At 39.6% G+C, this 9,081-nt stretch overlaps 2 protein-coding genes and 1 long non-coding RNA gene across 14 annotated transcripts in view; all 3 read right to left on the reverse strand.

The window, feature by feature from the left end:
* LOC104938730 (vacuolar protein 8-like) overlaps positions 1-2,667 on the reverse strand; it is a 19,016-nt gene extending 16,349 nt beyond the window's left edge. The window contains exons 1-4 of the mRNA XM_010755173.3: positions 2,394-2,667; positions 1,992-2,111; positions 607-726; positions 42-161 (exon numbers count right to left, since the gene is read on the reverse strand). Of these exons, the coding sequence (XP_010753475.3) occupies positions 42-161; positions 607-726; positions 1,992-2,111; positions 2,394-2,595 (562 nt within the window). The 5' untranslated portion in view covers positions 2,596-2,667. The remainder of the gene's footprint in view (positions 1-41; positions 162-606; positions 727-1,991; positions 2,112-2,393) is intronic.
* Positions 2,668-4,209: 1,542 nt separating this feature from the next.
* Positions 4,210-5,414, reverse strand: LOC109142874 (uncharacterized). Its single transcript, XR_002043082.2, has 2 exons — positions 4,640-5,414; positions 4,210-4,455 (listed from the first exon to the last, which is right to left on the reverse strand). It is a non-coding gene; the product is annotated as an uncharacterized LOC109142874 (long non-coding RNA).
* A 180-nt stretch (positions 5,415-5,594) lies between these two features.
* The window catches only part of LOC109142868 (NACHT, LRR and PYD domains-containing protein 12-like), a 10,895-nt gene continuing 7,408 nt past the window's right edge, over positions 5,595-9,081 (reverse strand). For 7 of the 12 annotated variants that reach the window (XM_027274988.1, XM_027274996.1, XM_027274992.1 and 4 more), the window contains 2 exons: positions 6,486-8,292; positions 5,733-6,003 (listed from right to left, as the gene is read on the reverse strand). In XM_027274988.1, coding sequence (XP_027130789.1) covers positions 5,748-6,003; positions 6,486-8,292 — 2,063 coding nt within the window. In that variant the 3' untranslated portion in view covers positions 5,733-5,747. Of the gene's footprint in view, positions 5,655-5,732; positions 6,004-6,480; positions 8,293-8,708; positions 8,882-9,022 lie in introns of those variants that run through there. The other 5 variants (XM_027274990.1, XM_027274991.1, XR_003461672.1 and 2 more) reach the window with 5 other exon arrangements.

Raw genomic sequence — 9,081 nt, forward strand, 5'->3', positions numbered from 1 at the left:
TTATTGTTTTGAGACATACAGAGCGCTCTGTCTGTACAAACCTGAGGAGGCCAGCATGGTGACACAGGCACATGAGTGACACTGAGCGGTGGCATCACCAGACTGGAACATCTCCAGCATGGGCACCAGCATCCCCATTTCAGTCACTAACTCTTTGCACACTGAAATCAGATTTCATGGACAGTAATTACAACCATCTGCTTCAAACTAATTATACGAAGGGGGGTGGATGGAATCTGTGATTTGTTATGTTTCTCTATCTAAGTATTCTAACTGTTCAGGGAGTATTGCATTTATCTAAACATATGCAAAATCATACTGAACTTGCACAGACCTCACCTCACATTTTACCCTCTCCTACCCCCCCTGGGACCAAGAGCACATTCAGAAGAAAATAAAATGAAATACTAAAAAAAACTAAACGAATAATCAAAAATATAAGAAAAAAGTATGAGTAAAACATGAATCCAGTGACACGGCATGTTAGAGTCAGTTGATACATTATTGATTTGACCTTTTAAAAAACACTTTAAATAGAAAGGAGAAGTCAAGGTTTATGAATAATGAATGAACCAAAAGCAATATTTGAAATGTCTCGTCTCTTACCATTATTCTTTACTAACAGGTTGACCAAGGAGAGAGAGGTAGTCTTTTGCACATCCAAGTCAGCTGATAAAAGTAAGGCCATGACAGGCTCCATGAAGGCGTCTGGTAAGGGAGAGGTCACTGTAGTAGAGAATAAAAAGACAACAAATGTTGTGGTTAGAAATTTCTGAATCCATTTGGTCAGAGGTGAGAGGAGGAGATGTTTCATAATATAGAACATGCACTGGATCAAAGTTAAAGTATCCTGATTTACATCTAATACAGACCTCATGTATGACCAATGCAAGCAGCATGAAATGTCCAAAATAATCTGTAATAATCAAAACAACTTGTCTTTTTTTGCCACAGTTACAGCCAGAAGAAAAAAGTTGGATTAGACAGAAAGATTGTAATCCTCTCACATTTGCAACATGCTATATTTTATTAAGTTGGAGAAGATTATGCATACTGTTAGAGGGTCAGCTGACAAGTTTACATTCATATGGTACCTTTTTCTTAGTCCTGTTGACATTCTGATAACTTTATGGCTGTGTAAAGTGTAGGAGTGTCAGAATGTGAAACACAGGAGAGATCCCTGATATGCCTCAGGGTTCATATTTCGCTTGCTTCTGTACAACATGCCAGTGCCTAAGAAAGCAGAACGTACTGTACAGGATGTACTACACCCTTCGCAACTTATTATCTATTTATTTCTATTCTTCTGGTTTTATTTGTTCTTTAATTCGTTGCATGCTTTCAGTTGTATACCATATGAATGTTATCATGGCTTAGGGGAGGAGGGAAATCAACCAAAACATGTATACAGTGAACTGACCTAAAATACAGAGACAATCTAAATTTGCTGTCAGTCTCACTAGATAAAACCAAAAGTTAGTTATTAACATGAAACATTTGACTGGTGGCTGGTTTAAAATTCATTCATTCCCATAAGCGATATCCCTCCCACATTTGTTCTGCCAACCTCAACCATGCAAACACAGGAATCTGTTAACTGCCACATACATGCAAAATCCAAAATGCAGCCACACATTTGCACATTACTGGACGTAACCTGTACTCATCAACGATGATCTGACAAAAGAGAAAACTCACTATGTACAGTGTGAGCCACTTCTGCTGCAGTTAGGAGTTCATCATAATAAAAGGATATTATACTGTATCAGTGTATTTTTTCCTTTTTAATGACAAACCCCACATGTGCTGAGAATAATCTGCCATCAGAGGGGGGGAAAATACAGTTGAAAATTTGCATAATACTGGTTGTACCCGTTAGGGAGCTTATCATTCCAGTGAGTGTTGTGCAGAAGTGCAAACAATACCGATCTGCAAGTCATCGCGATCAGGGAGATTGTCAGAAGCAACATCTGTTTGATTTCTTTACTCACAGTGATGGCTGAGATGTAAATAATACATGGCTGCAGTCATCTGTAGATCTCTGTCTTCTGAGGCTGCGAGCCTGTGCAGTGCATGTAGACTTTCATTACTGAGCAGTTCAGTTTCAGCATCTGAGGGGAGAAACATAAACAGTGTTGGAATATTCACAAACTCGAGAGAACACGGCTTGCTTATTGATTTTGTACATGATTTGTGGGATTGTATCGACTACTTGTATGGAACAGACTTTACAAATACTATGCAATGATAGAACTAAATCATTAAAACTAATCTAAATTCAAATGACACATCTATATCAACTGGATAAACTAAAATCACAAATAAAAAGTGTGTTTTTCGTGCACAACAATGCTGTCAACAACAAGGAAAATGAACGGCCACAGTCTTCCTACCACACAGAAGGTGAGCGGAGTGCATGTCTTGAGTGGTCCTCCTCAGTAAACTCCTCTCAGGTGCAGTTTTAAAGCAGGTGCACTGTGAAATGTCTCTGAAAACGTCCCTTATTTCCCTGCAAACGTCCCTGCAACATTTCAGCAGATGAGCAGCAATTTTCCTGAGCAGCCGGGAGCAGTTTTCACAAAAGCCAGAAGCCATGGCTGCATCCTCAGTGTGGAGAGATCCAGCACAACCTGCACTAAGACACGCCCACTGAGGCGTCACGTGACTCTAAGGTAAACTCTTACTTCATTGTTCAGATCCAGCTCTTTATTAAAGGGCCAGAAGGCAGATTTTAAAATGTGCGGACACACACACACACACAAAGAAAGAAAGAAAGAAAGAAAGAAAGAAAGAAAGAAAAGGAATAGATAGATAGATAGATAGATAGATCTGTGTTAATAAGTTAACCTGCACTAACATCTATACAAAAGAAAATTATAAAAGAATAAATATATAAATAATATATATATATATAATATATATATATATATATATATTATATTTAAATATTTAATATATAATAAATATATATATATATATTATGATATGCCTTTGATATGTTTTCCAAATAGAACAAGAGACAATAAAACCCTCTGGGGGGGGCAGCTGTACTCAAGTCCAGATCCACGACCAAAAACTAAGAGTATGAAGTATAGAGTATGGTCTGCCTGTTAAGGGAATTTTTAAAGAAGAAGCCTTGAAAAGGAAGACTGGATTCAAAGTATCAAAGCTGAATTTATTACATTATATTTTTTTAAATGGGCTGTCTCTGACACCTGACAGATAACATCATAACATTCCTTTTTTTGGTATACTGCTCAAGAATGAGCATTATATTTTATATCCACATGGTCCTCCCCTAGTCTGTTTCTCCTGACTAATAATTTATAATTGTCTCTCCCTGCCAGCCTCAGTAAATCAGAAGCCAACTAAGGAAAGTGCACGAGACATACAAAAGACAGGACACACACACACTATCTATATTAAAACATCTGGACTCCAGTATAATCTTAATTTTTATAACACTAATGTTAAGTGTTCATGCAGTCTCCAGCATGAAAAAAACCTTGTACAGTTCTTCCAAAAAAACTCTTACTAGATTTTTGCAGAGAAATGAATAATTCAAATAGAATTTAAAAGTGTGCAAAGAAATTAAAAATGTGCAGAGGAGTTAAACATTTGCATAGAAAATAAATATATAACTGTGTTAAGAAGTTCACCTGCTAACAAATGACGATGGCAGTCTGAATCTGCTAAAGATAAAAGGCGGTGTTTGCCTTCATTACAGCATATTTCTGTTTATTTTCGGACTCCAATCACAAAAGAAGAATCAGAGGAATTAATAAGACATAAAACATAAAAAATGTTGGTGGAGAAAGTATTCAGATAATTGTACAAATATTCAAAAAAATATATATAAAAATGCAAATACAAAAGATTGAAATGATTCAAAGTAAAATTACACAAAGGCTCCTGTCAGTGTTTTTATTTTATCGGATCATTGTTACTGATGCATTATAACCTGAGTTACTTCAATTACTTTAATTAGTACTTACTTTAATTGTTTCTTGATAGTTTGACAGGTTTGATCTAAAATAATGCCTCATTTTATAATGTTTGTATTTAAAATATTCATGTGAAAAGTAAAATAAATGCAGTAAAAAATACAATGTTTCACTCCTGGAGTACAAGTAGAAAGTAAATGCATGTACTATGATACAAATACCTTATACTTGTATTAGAGTACAGTACTTGAGTAAATGTACTTGGTGACCTTTGATATTTATATTGATGTGTTTTAGTGGTGTCCATGTCACAGGTTTGAACCCATCTTGTCTCCCTGTGTGACGTCTCTGAGTACAGATGACACTCAAACACACTGTTGTATGTTTGAGTGTCATTTGATTGTTGATGTAGCAGCACCACCTGGAGCTGATGCTGCTGCTTCAACCTCTCTGGATCATCAGGACTCAGCTGATCCTCTCTCAACACAAACACCTTTCTCACCACTTCCACCTGATGAGAGAAGCAGACAGACAACAGATATGTATAAATACATATATCAGTCTTTCTGTCCAATCCTGAAGCCTCTGAGAAGGTCGGAGGTTTACAGGAAATACTGGATCTGTGCTTTGATACTAACTGTGTTTAGTACAATACTGCTGAGACCAACATGGACTGACTGCAACCCTCTACTGACCTCAGAGCCTGCAGACTGCAGTGTGGTCTCTTCTCAATATTAGACAGAGGCTTCACTTCTGAATCCTTCAGGTCGTTTCCTCTCAGGTCCAGCTCTTTCAGATGGGAGGGGTTGGACTTCAGAGCTGAGGCCAGAGAAGCACAGCTGGTCTTTGACAACCTGCAGCTCCTCAAACTGAATGAAGAATAAATGATGTAACTTTAGAAGACAATGTTCCTGCTTGAAATCATTCAATGTTTAATAATCTGTTCAGAGCTGAAGAAGGTTTAGAAAGTAGAAACTCCAAACACCTGAACCAAACAGGATGCAGGTTCACAACTGTCAAATACAAAAAGTGACAAGGAGCTCTCATTAATATTAATGACAGAAATTAATACTCAAGATCCCAAAGTTTACAAAGATGACACATATGTCAGGATGAATTCTGGGGAAATGTGAACAAAAGATATCAACAATATTTCTTTGAAGTCATAAAATCAAAGCATGTTCAGTTTAAACTATTCATTCAGTATAATTGTCATATAGCTTCATCAAAATGTTGGAAAAATAAAATACTGAATATATTTGTTATAGTCTGACCGTTGAAAAAGAGATGATTTATTTATTTTTATTTTATTTATGTATTTGTATTAACATTTATTTAAACAAAAACATGATGTGAATATAAGATGAAAATCCAGAGTTGAAGAGGTTCACAGTGTATTATGCAGTGTAGATTTTTCTTGTTATATTCAGGTTTGAAATGTGCAGCTCAACATTGCTCTGCCACAGTCAATGGACTAAACCACATCATCACATCATATTAATCTCAGCACAGAAGGAAAACATGGTGTCTGACCTCAGAGACTTCAGTCTGCAGTGTGGACTCTTTAGAAAATCACACAGCAGCTTCACTCCTGAATCCTGCAGCTCGTTGTTTCCACTCAGGTTCAGCTCTGTCAGATGGGAGGGGTTGGACTTCAGAGCTGAAGCCAGAGAAGCACAGCTGATCTCTGACAAACTGCAGCTCCTCAATCTGAATAAAGAATAAATGATGTTGATAAAAATACATTTATAATCCAATCAGATGTGTTCAGGTTTGAAATGTGCAGCTCAACATTACTATGTCCTAATCAATAAGCTTTTCTCTAAAATCAGTAGAACTAACGGAAATGTCATACACTGTACAAGAGCAGAACACATGAACTGACCTCAGAGTCTGCAGTCTACAGTTTGGACTCTCCAGTCCAACAGACAGAAGCTTCACTCCTGAATCCATCAGGTTGTTGTTACTCATGTCCAGCTCTGTCAGATGGGAGGGGTTGGACTTCAGAGCTGAGGCCACGACTTCACAGTGAGTCTCTGAGAGTCCACATTGAGAAAGTCTGTGATGACAGAGAATATAAAAGTTAAAGTCAAATAAAATCTGACATTTCATTTTAAAAATCGACTCTGTAACAAACTCTAACTTTAGACAAAGTGTCTGTCAAATGACTGTCATGTAAACATGTGTCATATTCTGATGAACAGGCTGCTGTGATTTGTGTTTGTTCAACTTTATTTGAACATGTTGTTCAATGAGCTGTAAAATCACTGCAGGTTGGAACTGCACTCACATGTATTCACCTCAGTCATGTGTTTGTGGATGTTGTGAATCTTTAATCTTCAATCAAATTTGACTCTTATTGATGAAAAGTATAAATATAGTATAATTTCTGACATTAAAGATGATTGTAGGAAAAAGGTGGAAACACTAGATTGGACCTTTAATTCAATGAGGACAGAGAGAGGTTTTCTCTTCTAGAGGGAGGATAGTCTCCATGCTTCCTTTTTATAATGTTGATAATCACATCTGGACTTACAGTACACAGCCTTTCTGCAGTTCCTCACAGCTGGAATCAGTCTCAGTCGTCCCTCCTTTGACGTGTTGTACTTCAACACGTTCAGGTCCAACTCATCCAGAACCTCCTCTGACATCTGCAGCATGTAGGCCAGAGCTGAGCAGTGGATCTCAGAGAGTTTCTTCTCTGATCTGTTCTCTGACCTCAGGAACTCTTGGATCTCCTGATGGACTGAGTCATCGTTCATCTCCATCAGACAGTGGAAGATGTTGATGCTTCTGTCAGGAGAGATATCATCACAGTTCATCTCCTTCAGATTGTTGATGGCTCTCTGGATGATTTCTGGACTGTTGTCTGTCTGACCCAGCAGACCTCCTAAGAGTCTCTGGTTGGACTCCAGAGAGAGGCCATGAAGGAAGCGAACAAACAGGTCCAGGTGACCATTTTTACTTTCAAGGGATTTCTCCATGGCTTTCTTCAGGAACACATCCAGGGGTGTCTTCCCCAAGAAGTCCTCCAGTGCCTTTGTGTTCTTGTTGGTGTAACAGTGGAACAGGTAGACTGCAGCCAGAAACTCCTGAACGCTCAGATGAACAAAGCAGTAGACTGTTTTCTGGAAGATCACACTCTCTCTTTTGAAGATCTGTGTACAAACTCCTGAGTACACCGAGGCCTCTGTGACATCCAGACCACACTGCTCCAGGTCTTCTTGGTAGAACATGATGTTTCCTTTCTCCAGCTGTTCAAACGCCAGCCTCCCCAGCTTCAGAAGAACTTCCCTGTCAGCCTCCGTCAGCTCCTGTGGACTCGTCTCATGTCCTTCATCGTACTTCTTCTTCTTCCTCTTTGTCTGAACCAGCAGGAAGTGTGAGTACAGGTCAGTCAGGGTCTTGGGCAGCTCTCCTCTCTGGTCTGTGGTCAACATGTGGTCCAGAACTGTAGCAGTGATCCAGCAGAAGACTGGGATCAGACACATGATGTGGAGGCTCCTGGAGGTCTTGATGTGTGAGATGATTCTGCTGGACAGATCTTCATCACTGACTCTCCTCCTGAAGTACTCCTCCTTCTGAGCGTCAGTGAAGCCTCGTACTTCTGTTACCCTGTCAACACATGAAGGAGGGATCTGATTGGCTGCTGCAGGTCTGGAAGTTATCCAGATGAGAGCCGAGGGAAGCAGATTCCCCTTGATGAGGCTTGTCAACAGCACGCTGACTGATGACTCCTGTGTGACATCAGACACAACCTGCTTCTTCCTCTTCTTCTTCTTCTTCTTGAAATCCAGTGAAAGTCTGCTTTCATCCAGGCCGTCAAAGATGAACAGAAGTTTACAGACAGCGAGCTGCTTTGCTGTGACCTTCTGTAATGTTGGATGGAAAACATGGAGCAGCTTGAGAAGACTGAACCGCTTATCTTTGATCAAGTTCAGCTCCCTGAACGAGAGCAGAACCACCAGACTGACATCTTGGTTCTCCGAGCCCTCTGCCCAGTCCAGAGTGAACTTCAGCACTGAGAAGGTTTTTCCAACGCCAGCGACGCCGTTGGTCAGAGCGACTCTGATGTGTCTCTGTTGGTCAGGTAAGGCTTTAAAGATGTCGTGGCATTTGATGGGAGTGTCATGGAGGGTCTCCTTCTTCTTGGAAGCTGTCTCAAGCTGCCTCACCTCATGTTGGGTATGAACCTCTTCACTCTGTCCCTCTGTGATGTAGAGCTCAGTGTAGATCCTGTTGAGGAGGGTTCCACTTCCTGTTTCATCACTTCCTTCAGTCACACGTTCACATCTGGTCTTCAGACTGATCTTATGTTTATCTAAAACCTTCTGCAGACCACCACTCACTAAAACAGAGAAACAAGTTTGAGACTAAACAAATCTGTGAGCACCAGTAAAAGTGATCAATATAAGAATATGCACAGAAACTCACTGTTCCTTCCTCCCTGTAATATTTAAACTGATCCACTAATCAAATACAAAAGCACCACTAACAAGTGCTATTGTATTTACCTCTCAACAAACTGATTACTGTCCTGGATCCATGAGGAACAAGAAACTGTACATGTCATCTGTCTGAAAACTCAAAAATTAAAATGTAGCACTCGAAGCTGTTCAGCTCATTTGATGAAGCTGATGGACTTTGATGATTCTTCAGTTTTTGGGTTGTTTCCACATGGCTGAATGAACTAACTGTAAGTCTCTAAATTACCATAATGTGATAAAATGCAGCAGGTCACATTGTAAAGATGGACAGTCTTACTTTGGACAGTGCTGGTCTGACTGGCTGTCTGCAGTCCACGTCTTGTTCTGGATCTTTCTTCACACTGGGGACAGTGTCCACAGCTGGTAGAGACCGGATCCTTCAGGACGTCCTGACACAAACCACAGCAGGACGGCTGCTCCTCCACAGGAACATGACTCCTCTTCCTCTCTCTGTGAAGACATTTCTTTATCACTCAAATGATTTGTTGACTGTTGCTGACAAAGATCAAGATTTGGGCGACACTGTCATGAATATATATCTTTTCGTCATCATCTTCATCAGGTCAGTTTACAGTAAAAACAGTCTTTTACTTTGTGTCTGAGGGTCCAGGTTCATTACTGAAGTCTGGAGGAATCTCACTGGACTGGTC

The sequence above is a fragment of the Larimichthys crocea genome, chromosome XXIV, assembly GCF_000972845.2.
Source record: "Larimichthys crocea isolate SSNF chromosome XXIV, L_crocea_2.0, whole genome shotgun sequence".
Classification (NCBI taxonomy): Eukaryota; Metazoa; Chordata; class Actinopteri; family Sciaenidae; genus Larimichthys; species Larimichthys crocea.